At 47.3% G+C, this 14,476-nt stretch overlaps 2 protein-coding genes across 2 annotated transcripts in view; one reads left to right on the top strand and one right to left on the bottom strand.

The window, feature by feature from the left end:
- Positions 1-11,968, bottom strand: part of LOC8028659 — a 34,843-nt gene extending 22,875 nt beyond the window's left edge. The window contains exons 1-3 of the mRNA XM_029967152.4: positions 11,353-11,968; positions 2,244-2,355; positions 1,087-1,268 (exon numbers count right to left, since the gene is read on the bottom strand). Coding sequence (XP_029823012.2) covers positions 1,087-1,268; positions 2,244-2,355; positions 11,353-11,725 — 667 coding nt within the window. The 5' untranslated portion in view covers positions 11,726-11,968. The remainder of the gene's footprint in view (positions 1-1,086; positions 1,269-2,243; positions 2,356-11,352) is intronic.
- A 128-nt stretch (positions 11,969-12,096) lies between these two features.
- Positions 12,097-14,403, top strand: LOC8028662 (ZZ-type zinc finger-containing protein 3). The gene has a single exon (XM_029967179.4). The coding sequence runs from the start codon at positions 12,235-12,237 to the stop codon at positions 13,633-13,635; it is 1,401 nt and encodes a 466-aa protein (XP_029823039.2). The 5' UTR covers positions 12,097-12,234; the 3' UTR covers positions 13,636-14,403.
- Positions 14,404-14,476: the final 73 nt, after the last annotated feature.

Raw genomic sequence — 14,476 nt, 5'->3', positions numbered from 1 at the left:
CCCGCCGAACCCGCTGAATTTCCCGGATGTATGGAGAGGGCGCTGCTGTCGAACAAAATGGTGCCGCCCAGAGAGCGCTAAATGGAATGGTCTATATACCAACAAAAAAAAAGTAAAAGAAGATGTGCTTTACATTTTTGTTTTAGTCGGAAAGTTGCCCAAAACATAAGATTATGTTCCAAAATTCTTTAAAAACCAAATTTTCTTTTTTTTTTTTTTGCTCCCATTTGCAATGAATAATCATCCATATTAATAAAAAGAAAATACTTGACTAAAGCCCTAAAAAAGCAACCTAACGTTTTGAAACCAGCTTAATTTCTTCAGTGATGACCGAATCGCACGTCGCAGCAGCAGCAGCAGCAGCAGCAGCAGCTCTCGTCTTTTTCGTCTGCCAAGAACAAACCTTTTCGACAAAGGCAGTCCTTTGCTAATTGTCTTTGTCTTTGTCAGGTGGCATACGCCCTCGCACACAGATGGCAAGGCACTTAGGAACCTGTCTAAATTTCCTGGATGTGCTGGGTGTGTCACAACTCCAGCAAAAGCATTTTACAGAAATGAGGCTCGGTGTCGATCATGTGCGCATTCGCAAAGTCACTCCGATGAACGAGGGCCTTGCAGTGTTCGGCAACGGCGCTACGCTTGCTGTCGACTTTCGAACGTTGTTCTTGTGCTAGCGGATTAGTTACGAAAAAGTCTTTGTTTCACCGACGTAGGTGATGGGGCACGCTGCGCATGAATCTAGTAGATTGCACCTTGTGCTTTTTCTTTTGGGACACAATCTTTTCCCAAAATGGTACTGGTTTGGGGAGTCACTTGAATGCTTTCTTTTCTCAGCACACGTGCCAGTGCTTTGCCGGCAGCCTTCACGTAGGGGACGCTCATGCGTGCAATGGGGCGGAGCTCGATATTTTGGTGGACTAAACCTTGGCGGCGGGTGACGCGTTTGATTTCTTTTAGGTCTTTGGTTGGAGTATTTTTTTTCTACTGCTATAGTTCCACCCAACCTAACAGACTTCTGTCTAAGGTGTTTACATTCCAGGATTATCCATGAGCAAAACTAATTTTAAGGATGTCTAGGGCGCTCACCAAACTGATTGCTGCCCTTCTTGTTCCCCCTGCTGGAGGACTTGAAGGCCACGGGAAGTCCCATCTCGGCCATCAGAGCCTCTTCCTCCTGAATGGCCCTCAACTCAAGGTCGTCCTCAAGGTCATCCCCCTCCGTCCCCACTATGGACTCTTCGTATCGCGGACCAACCACGTCGCAGTCCCTGGGCAGAGGACACACGAGTCAATTGGACACGACCAACCATGAAGAAAGCACAAAACATTTGGAGCGAAACGCATTTCCAAACATCTATACAACAATCTTTCCACTTAGCATGTATTACAGTTGACGCCAAATTACTCCACTAAAGCAATGAATCATGACACCATACTTCGAAGACCGACCTGAAGTTGTCTAAACACTGGGAACAATTTCATTTTCACAAGCTCAATGCTTGCGAACAGTTCACAGGCACAAAATTTCAGTTTGAAGTGACATGCTATGTATACTTTGCCACAAGGTGCTATATTCGCGTGACAACTTCTTCACATATCTTAACGCCGCAAATGCGAAAAATTGGGCCTCTGCGAAAATTGAGTCGTGTACAGTATTGGATTCAATTTTATGTGCAACATCACTCACAAGATAAACTACCGAAAAATACCGCAAAAGTGCCCACTTCATTCAAGCGCCCGCTGCTAACATTTCCCAAACTTGGGAATTCTGCAAATTACACGTTAACCGCCCAATCTGACTGGACAAGCATCCATGTCTAGATTAACTCAGTTCTCAGTGAAAATTGGGTGGGTGCCCTCCCGGTATTTTATGGCATAGCCGGCTAAAAGAAAAAAAGCAAGCACTTCAGTGCAATATGGTCAAATAATATTGCCCCTCATTGGTTAGACATTTTCTGTGAGGATCGGAGGGACTCGAAACATTTTGAACATGCTAGCTTCTCTTTCAGTCCTTGTAGAACTTTAAGGACTCAAGAAGGATCAGGCCCAAAACAATCCCAGAGTCTCTGATTCCCAAAGAAAATCCCTAACAAAGAGCAGTATTGTTTGATTACTCGTGAGAGAAGCAGACAAACAAATTGACTGGGGGATGGAGGCAGACTCCATCTTTGCAAATCTGATCTGTGTCAGCATGTCTCACTGAGCTTACAATGGAGACAGCCTTATCTTGGCTGCTCGCTCACCAACAGTAGGACCTTGTCAGCGTGCACGAGACGCAACTGCCTGCAGAGTCCGAAAAAGGGACATCCAGGATCCTAAGCCAGTAATCTGGATGCCTCGCTCCGCATGACCAACCTGCGGGAATAGGAAAAGAAAATGGCGACAGAGATTAAACCAAGTGATGGCGGTGTTTCAATCATATCCGAACGAGATGCAAACTTTCGTCACGTTTAAGAAAAATTACGCAACTATTGGACGTCTGTTCAAAGTAAACTTTGTGCCCAGTTCCCTGTGACATGCCTGCTTCAACTCCAGAATGGCTGAGAGCCGCGGAGCCGCCGCATGTATCCTAGATATAAGTATTCCACAACTCTCAGAGTAGTGGCAGTCGGATTGGTCGGACGATCATTTCCAGCTGCCAAAGGCTACTTTTGATGCCCCTTTGGCATCCTTTTCCCAGCAAGAACAAGATTGGCGGTAGAGTCATCCCATTTTGACAAGCTTGCCGCATGCTACTTGATCTCTTTGTCGCACACAGAGTAAGCTCAGCAAATTTTGTATCTGGTTCTGGTTTGCAGCTACTGTTACGTCATGATGCTGATTACATTTCTTTTGTTTTGTCATATATAGAAGACAGCAATTGCTGGAAGACAGCATTTATTACCATGAAATGAAACGATGGAAAGAGGACCAAGCAAAAATGTGCCCAGAACATTAAGGATCAGTGTCCCCACTAGGGCATCTGATTTTTTATTGTCTAACTTATCCGACGCATACCCGAGGCTTTATTTTAATCACGCAAAATAACTAAACAAGAAACTGCGTTGCCAGCAACTTATTCTAATTAGATAGAGCCAATGCCTAACCATTTAAAATATATTTAAAATTATTTTTTTAATGTGATATTAAGTGCAGTAGATAAAAAGACCGGAAAAATCGTAGAGGAATCCCAGCACGAGGGACCTAGCATTCAATACGACGCTTACAATATATGAGCAAAGCGTGCCCACCAACACCGAGCAATAACGTCACCGCTATGGCACCTGCTTGGTCACTTTCTGGCGTTAATATCTAATTGCTTTTAATTTAGACAAATAATAAAAAAGCGAACTGCCTCTACCTGTGTTGTAATTATGTGCCACAACTCGCCTATCGTCTGCTATGAGCCATAACCCTCGCCGACCTGCCGGAAATTTGCTTCCTTTCCCTCCTTCGCTTGCAACTTGGGAGAGGAGGGCGTCACAAAGATTTTTATTCTTGCGGACAACCGAGGTTGTGCCGTTTTAAGAGTAAAGCTATACGCACTACGTAGTGCACTTTGGCGGGAAATGGCCATATGCACTACGCGGAGAACTCATGCCATTTGGGCCACCCTTTTCGAGCATCATGTGTATCACTGGGGAGCTCGATAACACACTCCCCACCTGCGTTCATGCCGCTTCGCGGTGACAGTATGCGGCTGATAATTACAAAAATTAACCAGTACACGCCACTTCGCAGCATCCAGCCGACAACCCAAGCCCCGCTGTCCCCGATCGCACCTCTGGAAAGATTCAGAGCCGAAAAATCAGACGAGTAAAAAGGTCCACTAGTGGATATTCAGGCTCGTTGGATGTTCAGACACGGACATTCAAACCTGGTTGGATCTTCAGTCTTGTTGGACATTCAGTCTAGAGTGGACATTCCGTCTCGATGGACGTTCAGTCACGGTGGACATTCCGTCTCAATTGGATATTCTGTGTTGATGGATATTCCGTCTCGCCTGCCCCGTGGCCAAGTGGATATTGTACACGAAACGGCATACAATCTCATTCCTCTGGCTACCTGATTTGAGCAATGCGTTTTGCAATGCTTACGTATTTCGAGCTAATATAGGTTTTCAAATTTGTTCAAAAGAATCTTGGTCACTCAGGCAGATTCTAGCAAGCTGTTTAAATTTCTCTTACTTTGCAAAACATCTACAACTACTGGAAAAAAAAAAAAAAAAAGGCGTACAATTTCGCAGAGCCTCAACCGCACAAATACCCAATATTTATTTTAGAAGGATGTGTTATGTAGGTTATCGTTTTATTAACAAATTTTTTGACAAAAAGACAGAGGCTTCAGGAATAAAATGTAAACCCATACAACAAGGAGTGATTGGTGCACACCAGACCTACTGTTTACACAAAAACACTACAGAGACGAAGCTTCGTTGAGTGATATAAGTTCCCCTCAGGCATGCGGCACCTTTCTCCACGTCTTCAAAAGAGGACAAAGTGATCGGCGGAAAACATGCAAACATTTATTCACTTTATGTGTCACTAAACGACTACTGAAAGAACTGTTAGTAGCCCCTCGGAGCACACAAATGTCTGTAATTCTGTCCACGTAATTGCAGACGTCATGTTAGATGGCACCATGGTCGCTGGTGAATGAGGCAAACGCATCCATTAAGTGGAGTCGCCCGTTTCTTGCCGAGACTAAGTTTGATGTTGGTACTGCCACAGCGAGCGGGTTCAGCAAAAGAGCCTGGATTCGATTCTGCGGGGCATGCAGGGCACCCTGAAGGAATTCAGGTTCCTTCTCGTATTTTCTTTAGAAATTTGGCAGTCTTTTGCTTGGTTTCTTCTTTAATAAAGGCTTCAATGAAGGGTTTAAATTTAAAAAAAAAGAAAAGAAAAGAACTAATCGCAAACGACTGTGACAGCAGAAAACTTGGAAATTAGCCGTAGGTTTTATAAATTACACGCTTGCACTTTCGGAAGACGCTTACACGCAAAGCACAGTTGGTTGAATCGCGTAGAGCTGTCCTATTTTTTTAAAGCTTAGTTTATTTTAAATGGGACACCCTGTATACTTTTGCCCAAGCCAGCTGTTCTCTCTGAGAGGCCAAGACACCAGGGACATTTATTTTAAATCCGTCACAACATTACGAGGATCTCCCAGGTCGACTTTATTTCAGGAATGCTCTTCCTCACTGCTCGTTTATTCACAAGAAAGCGAAGTCTCCTCAGAAAAATATATACTCAACTGCAAATTGCAAACTTATTTTTACCACTGTTACTTTAGGTTCTAAATTGTCACACTGCACAGCACAGTAATATTCTACGTCTCCACAATTGCCATATTAAGTATCCAGTCCCAGTGGACATTCCGACCTGCTTGGATCTTCCCGTTTCATTGGGTGTTCAGTCACGGTGGACATTCAGGCCTGGTTGGATCTTTCACCTCGATGGTTATTCAGGCACAGTGGACACTCAGGCCTGGTTGGATCTTCCGTCTCGTTGGATATTAAGACTTGTTGGACATTCCGTCTCAATTGGACATTTCGTCTCGATGAATATTCCGTCTCGCCTGTCACGTGACCAATTGGATCTTTTGACTCGTTGAATCTTCTGTCTCTATGAATATTCGGGCCGTAAGTGCTCCGGGTTTCGTTAACAACATTCGGTTTTTTTCGGTGTTCATCGTAATAAAGAAATGTCGTAAATATTGCCAAATGCCTCAACAAAACAAAAAAATGTTTGAGAAAAAAAAAAAAAAAGTAGGCCCACCGTGGGTTGAACTTGCGTCCTCTTGCATATAAAGCGGACACCTTACCACTATGCTATGCCATTGCTTCAAAAACTCGTTGTAACTAGGGGTGTCGCAAACCGGCCGAGGTTCAAGTTCAACCAGGTTCGACTTTTTCGAACTTTTAGTGGAAATTTTGACGAACCTTGTATTGAGGTTCGAGTCGTGTGCCCCATAGAGTTATTATAATGTACGCCAGAGGTTCAAGTGGCGCTAGTGTGCTGACGCAAATTGAACCAGTCGAAAATTGACTTCCGATAATGCATTCCTATGGGAAAAAGTGAGTACATTTTCTCCCTGCGCTCGATCATAAGAGCAAATATCCCGAATAATTCGTACGTACTAGGTAGCTTGGAACATTTCAGTCAGGCTGACAAAATAATTGGTCAGTTACTGCGTTTTTCTTTCAAATTCGTTGCATTATACGTGCCAAACGAACGAAGGACATCTGGAAATTAAGGGAGACGGCAAGAACTACGCAGTAACACTGGATCAGCCACAACCCGTGCATGTACGATCAAAATAAATTGAAGGCCACGTAATATATTCTGATTCTAAATAAGTAAGTACCGCTTTATTCTTCCTGCTCTGTGCGATGATGCTTGTTCTAAGTTCAAAATATCATCCGCACGCTCGAAAGTTTTGAGAACAAGTGCCCGATAAAAGCTGCCCTGCAGAGAAAACAATACGAAGAGACACCTTTCATACCCCACATATGTACTTTATTCTTTACATTTTGAATGTTTTTATACGCTCATGCACGACGGGGTCATTCTCATATATGACAGGACTGGCATATTATCAATATGTAAGCGTCACCGGAATGCTGGCGAGCCTTTAACATACTCTCTAATCCTTTCGATTTTAATTTTGCTTCGAATCGTTGCTTGTTTTTACACACCTGCTGCAGAACACATGTTTGGAACTGAAATGTAACAAAGCTAAACATTGTTCACTGATGAAGAAAAATGCCCTAACTAAAGCAATTACACTTTTACAATGTTATTCAAGCTACATAGTATTCGGTACGACCCAAATAACAAAAGTGTTATTTTCCAGCGAAGAGACAAAATGCATGCGCATTTTCCCATAGGAATGCATAGGAACACCGCAAAAGTAGACTGGTTGCTATCTGCTTCAATTTGCGTCACAGAAGTCGCATAGACACTAGCGGCAGTTGAACCTCTAGCGTACATTGTAATAACTCTATGATGTGCGCAAGCGCGACAGGCTGACCAGTTGGCTTCGGATTGGGTGGTGATGGCTAAGGGGTGAATTAAGGGCAACGCTAATAGGTTATTTTAGTTCATACAGTACAAAAAAAATTAAGCTATTAACTTTTCCAGTGATTAGAATTGTTTTTTTTTTTTAATCGCAACTGTTCATACAATAAAATAACCCTTTGCATAAAAAAAAATTCTCCAAACCTACACATGCTTCAATCAAGGTCTGGCCACACTGTCCACAAAGTCGGACCGGTCGAATCTGGTTGGAAGTTCGAAGGTTCGTCAGACCGGTTCCATTAAGTCGAACCCCGGAAGTTCGACCTAAAAATCTGGCTCGACAAAAGTTTGCGACACCCCTAGTTGCAAGTTGTAACCACTGATCTCTATTGTAGTAGGCTGGCTCGCAGATCGGGAGCCCGTCGGTGTCGCCACCGGCAGCCATTGGTTGACACCAGGCAATGCACGCAAGTCTATGGGAGAAACACACAAAAGTAAGAATATTGAAGCATGTAAGCTGTGCTCGGAAGTGGGTATTTTGTAGCGTGCTGCAACCCTTGTGTAGGGTGTTTGGAGATCGAATCGGTATATGTCAAACGTTCGAACGCCGATCAAAAAAATCAAACGTACCGGAGCACCTACGGCTAAGGTGGCGAGCTTGCTCTCGTTGTGGAGTAAACGAAGGAATTTGCCGTCAATGAGACCGTCCTTGGGGAAGCCCAGAAGTTGATGAATGACAAAGAAGTTCCCTCTACACAGTGGCTTTCCGGGAGTGAGCAAATTGTGTAGAGCAAAGCCTTCGACCTTGTCGTCTGCTAAACCCAACACAACGAAACCGCCATTGACTCTGCGGTGACTCTAGGTAACTCTCGCCTCATTGAGCTCCACTACAGCGGAGTCACTCTCGACCACAAAACATTTATTTATAAGAACTGCGAGGGCTGTTAGTTCTAATGTTTGTACGCAAGCTATTTGCTGGGCTTATCGAAAAGTATCCAAAAAGTTTCAGTGCCGACAACAGCTTAGAAACGGGGGAAACGGCACTTTTTCTCGTTCTTCCCATAGAGACCCGTGCATTGGCTGGTGTCAATCAATGGCCGCCGGTGGCAACACTCGGCCCCAGCTGCCGAGGCCGCGGTCCGCGATCCAGCCTACTACAATTGAGATCAGTGGCTGTAACTAGGGGTGTTGCGAACCGGCCGAGGTTCGAGTTCGACCAGGGTCGACTTTTTCTAACTTTTAGTGGAAAATTCGACGAACCCCGTATTGAGGTTCGACTCGTGTGCGCATGCGCGACAGGCTGGCCAGTTGGCTTCGGATTGGATGGTGATGGCTAAGGGATGAATTAAAGGCGGCGCTGATTGGTTATTTCAGTTAATACAGTACAAAAAAAATAAGTTAACTTCTTTAGTGATTAGAATTCGTTTCTTTTAATCGCAACTGTTTATAAAATAAAATAACCCTTTTCATTAAAAAAAAAATTCTCCAAACTTAGACATGCTTGTGTTAAGGACTGGCCACGCTGTCCACAAAGTCGAACCCACTGATCTCAATGACAATTGCTGGATCGCGCTTCCCCGCTTGTTCGCTGCAGCGCAAGTGAAGCCACCGGGCTTCACTCGCTTGGGATACGATTTGCCGTTTTTGCTAGCCTTTGCTGCGGTTTTCCAGCGTGCTGACGACACGTTTTCTACTCGTTCGTCGTCATTCGCCGAAGAAGTTTTTTGAAGACTCTGTGTATTGTTGAGACTTTCCGTTGTGAACAGCGTAAAATTTTACGAAAGTGCAGTGTCGCAGGAAAAAGGCACAACGCGTCGAAAGGAAGGGCTGGCGGCGTGTTCAAAGCATCCTTGGCACGCCGAAGTGCCGTGTCTCTGTGCCTTCGCACGCTTGGATACCGACCAAGAACCGACGCCGTGTGTATGTGTTCAGCGAGTGCAATGTGCGTGAAGCTGTTCGTGCCTCTGGATCAGCGTCTTTTCCCCTCGCGGTTTAGGAACGAGCTTAATCCAGCGTCCACTAGCGACGGAAGATGGGGAGAAGGTACGTCTTTTTTTCGTCCTTAGACGATTTACACAATACCGTGCACAACAGCTCCTCATCACAGATTAGTGCTAGGTTATTATCAACCTACGCGACTCGCCTAATTGTAATTGGTCAACAGATTGCACACGACCATATCGGCCGCGCTTCAAAGATTTTCATTCTCGCCGTCTTGTACATTTGCTTTCGAAAACCCCCCTGGCTCCACGTAGAACGTTGCCCTATTCGTGCTCCCACGGAATCTATTAGAGTAGATTTGGGACATAGCCATGGTTAATATAGTACATAAGAATACGTACAGATCTCCCCCTTTTATTGATAGCAACTCACCGGAACAGCTGGACGATCCAGAACTCCGTGGCCGATATATATAAATGATCTAAAGGCATCTACGCGCGACACACGTTCAGAACTTTGGCGCGGCGTTAATTCTTGACCGGTATCCAAGCGTGCGAAGGCACAAAGATGCATCACTCGGCGTGCCAAGGAAGCTTTGATCACGCCGCGACACCGGCGACACGTTTTCGACGAGTTGTACCTTTTGATACGGCTTCACGCACATTGCACTCGCTAAACACGTTCACACGGCGTCGGTTCTTGGTCGGTATCCAAGCGCGCGAAGGCACAGAGACACGGCACTTCGGCGTGCCAAGGATGCTTTGAACACGCCGCCAACCCTTCCTTTCGACGCGTTGTGCCTTTTTCCTGCGACACTGCACTTTCGTAAAATTTTCCACGTGTTCACAACGGAAAGTCTCAACAATACACGGAGCCTTCAAAAAACGTCTTCGGCGAATGACGACGAACGAGTAGAAAACGTGTCGTCAGCACGCTGGAAAACCGCAGCAAAGGCTAGCAAAAACGGCAAATCGTATCCCAAGCGAGTGACGCCCGGTGGCTTCACTTGCGGGAGCGGCAAGCGCGATCCAGCAATTGTCATTGGGCGCGTTCAGTAGCGCCTCCCTTGCCTCCGAACGGAGTGCCTCGAGTTGGAGTCATCGGAGCGCCTACTGAACGGCAAAAAAACCCGTGGCTCCAAACCTGCTTCTACGCAACTTCCGCTTCCTCCCCTGTGCCAGACGGTCTCCGAATAAACTGGAAGCAGACGATGGCGAGCACGATCGCTTTTATTTGTCGCCGGTATTGAAGAAGTCTTCACAAGATCGTTGAAGAAAAAGCGGGTGATTGTACACATCAGCGCTGCTGTTCGAAGCGATGCAACGCGATCGAGCCCTTCGCTTGGCGGTGCAAAGGCAGCTATACTGTTATAAAAGCCGACAAAGAACGTCGTCAGTACACGCAAAATACAGAGCTCAGCGAATCTACCCCGCCGGTTGCAATACTTTTATATGGCCATAAGTTTGTTCTGCCCTTCGTTACGAACTTGCTATAGAATGTATTCGTATACACACGGGAAGTTCGGCCGCGCTCGGCGATCAAGGTTTTGTCGGCCGAAGCGAGCCTCAGCCAACGTGCACCCCAATTTAGCTACGCAAACAAAACATTAATCGGTATCATGCTTTGCGTGAGTGTCCAACCGGCTTCCAAAGTCGCGTTCATACCCTGTTTTGCTCTGTTGAGCGCAGACAGGACTATCGTCAATATTACCAAGTTTCCGTGCAACGGTGATCAAGACACGGCGTCAAATGAACGTTTGCGTTGTTTATTAACATATTCATACCAAACAAAATATGGTCCACTGCATTTTCCGAAAGAGCCTTACCTGAAAAAGATATTCGAATGCGTTATTCGTCTTACCTTGAGTAATTTTCATTAACAAAAGCGAGCAAACCGCGCACCCGCGACAGAAGCGAAGCAGCTTATCCCGCCATATTGTTTGTTTTTCCTCTTTTAGCGCCGGAAATCGTCACCAGTCAGGAAATGACGTCATTTTAGCTCCTTTGACTCTACGTGCACCGTCTCCGGACTCGGTGCTTCGGAGCTTGACTCCGAAGCCCCGGAGTTACGTGCACCGGAAGTGACTTTTGGCCGTCCAGTGGAAGGAGTCAGTGACTCCTTGACTCCGGGGCCGCTACTGAACGCACCCATTGAGATCAGTGGTCGAACCGGTCGATTTTGGTTAAAAGTTCGCAGGTTCGTCGATTCGATTCGACCCAGTCGAACCCCGAAAGTTTGACCTAAAATTCTGGTTCGACAAAAGTTAGCGACACCCCTAGTTGTAATCATTTGTTTTATACGAGTTTCGCGTAGTGCGTATAGCCATTTCCGGCCGAAGTGCACTACGGAGCGATTTAAACCAACGGAGATCAATATATAAAAGAGCGTTCCTTTTAAAATCGGCAAGACTCACCCAATCCGCTCTCGACGCACCTGCCTCTGTGGAGCGAGTGCTCGACCAGCGGTTGGACGCAGAACGCTGGCTGACCGTCGCACTTGACATCTTTGGCGCTCAGAAGTTTCTCTCTGGCCGCGGGAAGCGAGAACCTCACCAACCAGATGTGATCGCAGTCGAAGGGTCCCATCTGAACGATTAGCGAGGGATCGACGACCTCCCGCAACGCCTCCAGCACGCTAGAAGCCGTGTACGCCTCTTTCGACCGGGTCAGAAACATCAACGTTGCGGTGCCGTAGTCTCGCGCACTTGACAGGCGCGGCATCACGTAGTGGTCGCTGCACTGAATGAGCGCGGAGTCGGTCGGTGGGACGAGTCGCTTGTAGGGCATGTTTGGCCTGTTTTATCCTCCCCTTCTCCTAAAATTTGAACGAAAACATAGGAACTTCTCGTTAACGCGCAGCGAAGCAACTGGAGCAACCTGGGCGGGTAAACAAACCCGCACGTGTTTGTCTTTTTAGCCCGTAAACTCATCTAGGCTTGTCAATCCCATAAATTAAAACGTTTTGGGTGTAACTAGCGCTGTATACCGTCATTTTAATTGTCATCTATTCACTATACTTCTATTAGCAACGTAAATAGTAACATATTTAAAATCGAATTGTAAAGCTGTGTTTAAAGGTATAAAATTACAAAAATTATTTTGTCAACTTGATGATTTAGGGCTCAAGGCGCGTATGCGTTACGGCGAACTACAACGCTAGTGGCGCTGCGCACAGTTTCGGTTTGCCGCGAGTTGTCTTTTTGTTCTCAGACGGGCACTGTTGATCTCCGAAGTTCACGAATAGATCCGTGTTTCATGTAAATGCCAGAGTTAGCGCCGTAGATAAGCGTGCCGAGATGGAAGCTAACCTTCCGAGTTCTCGGGATGCAGCTGAAGCTTGCGGGACGGGCCACTCCGACAAAGCTAGCAGTGAAGGCCCCACACCGTCGAGCACGCCCAGCATCAAAGTCGAACCCGTCGACTCGGACTTCGCGCCTTTTACTGAAGACGTGTCCCAAGAGCAACCCGAAGACTACGACGACATCGGCGAGTTTTTCTTCGAGTCTGATCACCTGGCCCTCCGCGGCAACGCGGACTACCGTAACGTCCTCAAGACGCTTGCAGTATTAGAAGCCCAGAGGGTGCAGGTCATCCGCGACATTGAACAGCTCATCCAAGTCCGCGAGCAAGCGCTCTCTGACCCGATCCGATTTGTCGAACGTCTCCAGAAGAAAGAGGACGTCGGTATTCCGCTTCCCCAAACCGTCCCGCAGATCCCGAACATCGACTGGAGCCAGTACAGCCTGAGCAACACGGCGTTCGGGTTCGAAGGCAAGAGACAGTTCACGAGGCAAACCGCCAAAACGGAGCCCAAACCATCGGCATCGCAAACCTCGACCCAGTCCAGCGGGGTGCTGATCCGCGGCCGCGTGTTCAGCGAAAACAAGCCGGCCACCTTCAACCAGCTCTGGACTGCCGAAGAGCAGAAGCGTCTCGAAGACTGCCTCCTCAAGTTCCCGCCGGAAGAAGTGGAGAGCAGGCGCTGGGAGAAGATCGCCCAAGCGCTCGGCAACCGGACCCCCACCCAAGTCGCGAGCCGGGTCCAAAAGTACTTCATCAAGCTAGCCAAGGCCGGCCTGCCGGTACCGGGAAGGATACCGAACGTGTCGGCGCCGCGGCGGATCGGAGGTACCGGTACCCGGCGAGGACACCAGTACCACCACCGGTCCAACGTCATGTTCTCGCACTCCACCTTCTTCGCCTCACACCGCCCTCCAGTCTACATGGTCGAGGGAGAGGAGGAGAACTCGACGTCTACGTGGAGCTTCCTCGAGAGCGAGGCGTCGTCTACCAACGACAAGGGTGAAGAGGCGGTCTCCGAAGACGACAGCCTCGATGCATCGGCGAGAGAGACTCCGGAGTACAAGGAACTGCGGGCGCTGAAGAGGGCTCGACAGGAGAGACTGAGCAAGGCCGGCCTTGCGCAGCACGTGGGCTTCCGGTGTGACCGGTGCGACAAAGATCCTATCCTGGGGACGCGGTGGCACTGCACGGACTGTCCTGCCGGGCGTTCGGTGGACTTCTGCAGCGACTGCGTGGACTGCATGCACGAGTTCGGCACGCACCGAGACGACCACCACTTGGAGCCCGTGCGGACGGCGCAGGACTGCTCCACGTTTCACGACAGGGACTACATGAGCTTCGCTGGGGCAGACTATAATTACCTCGACCCAAATTACCTGCCTGCCACGGGATAAAAGTCAAATTTTTGTCATCAATGCCGTGCAGCTTTTAACATGTGGATCTAAGCTCGGGTGTCGTCAAAGTTCAGCAGCTTGTCTGCATCTTCGGTGTTATTTACACAATACAGGTAACAAGAACATAGGAGCAAGCTGGTGAATGTCTTGGAAAGCAGGCACAGAGAGCCTTATTTGTTCCTCGGTCTCAGGTGTCCAAGATGCCGATAGTATTCTAACATTGTTTGGTCAAAGAAGATTCCTGCGAAAGAGTGTTAAATGCGCTATACAGTCGCCTATGTCGGAAGTTTTGAAAGAATTAACAGTGTGGCTGTTGCAGGAATTCACCGTGATCACCAACTGCCGCAGGGCCATCGTACGCACATACTTCAGTTTCCTTGCAATCAGCAATAATTGTGTGCATGGCTTTCATACTACACTATCACCTACACTGTTCTACACCGTCTTTGTAATCACCAACATCGGTTTTCATGCTTCCTTTCGGGAGAGTCCTCGTGCCAGCTTCACAGGGTCGCAGAACTCTAAGACGGAGGAATAGCCAACGGCACAAATGACATCCAGTCGCAGAGAAATTGTAGTTTTGGTGCATGTAGACATGCAAGCTCCACAGTGCATATGCCAGCAGAGGGTACAGTCTCGAGGGATCAGTGGTCAAGCGCAGAAACCAGGGGTCCCAAATTCAATCCCCACTGCTGCCTATCCTTACTAGGACGCTAGACGCAGTCATACTGCGCAGGCCAAATTTCTCAGCTGCAGTGTAAACCAGTGCCGCGATACTATAGCAGACCAACCTTGCGCTGTAAACGCTTGCATCTAATTAGGTTTTTTTTTTTTTTTTTTT

This window comes from Ixodes scapularis, unplaced genomic scaffold (assembly GCF_016920785.2).
Source record: "Ixodes scapularis isolate PalLabHiFi unplaced genomic scaffold, ASM1692078v2 PGA_scaffold8__174_contigs__length_109621045, whole genome shotgun sequence".
Classification (NCBI taxonomy): domain Eukaryota; kingdom Metazoa; phylum Arthropoda; class Arachnida; order Ixodida; family Ixodidae; genus Ixodes; species Ixodes scapularis.
Note: the sequence above shows the minus strand (reverse complement) of the source record. Positions and strands in the feature narration are given on the sequence as shown.

Excerpts from the sequence above, each read along its gene's own strand:
- LOC8028662 (XM_029967179.4), top strand. The coding sequence starts at position 12,235 with ATGGAAGCTAACCTTCCGAGTTCTCGGGATGCAGCTGAAGCTTGCGGG.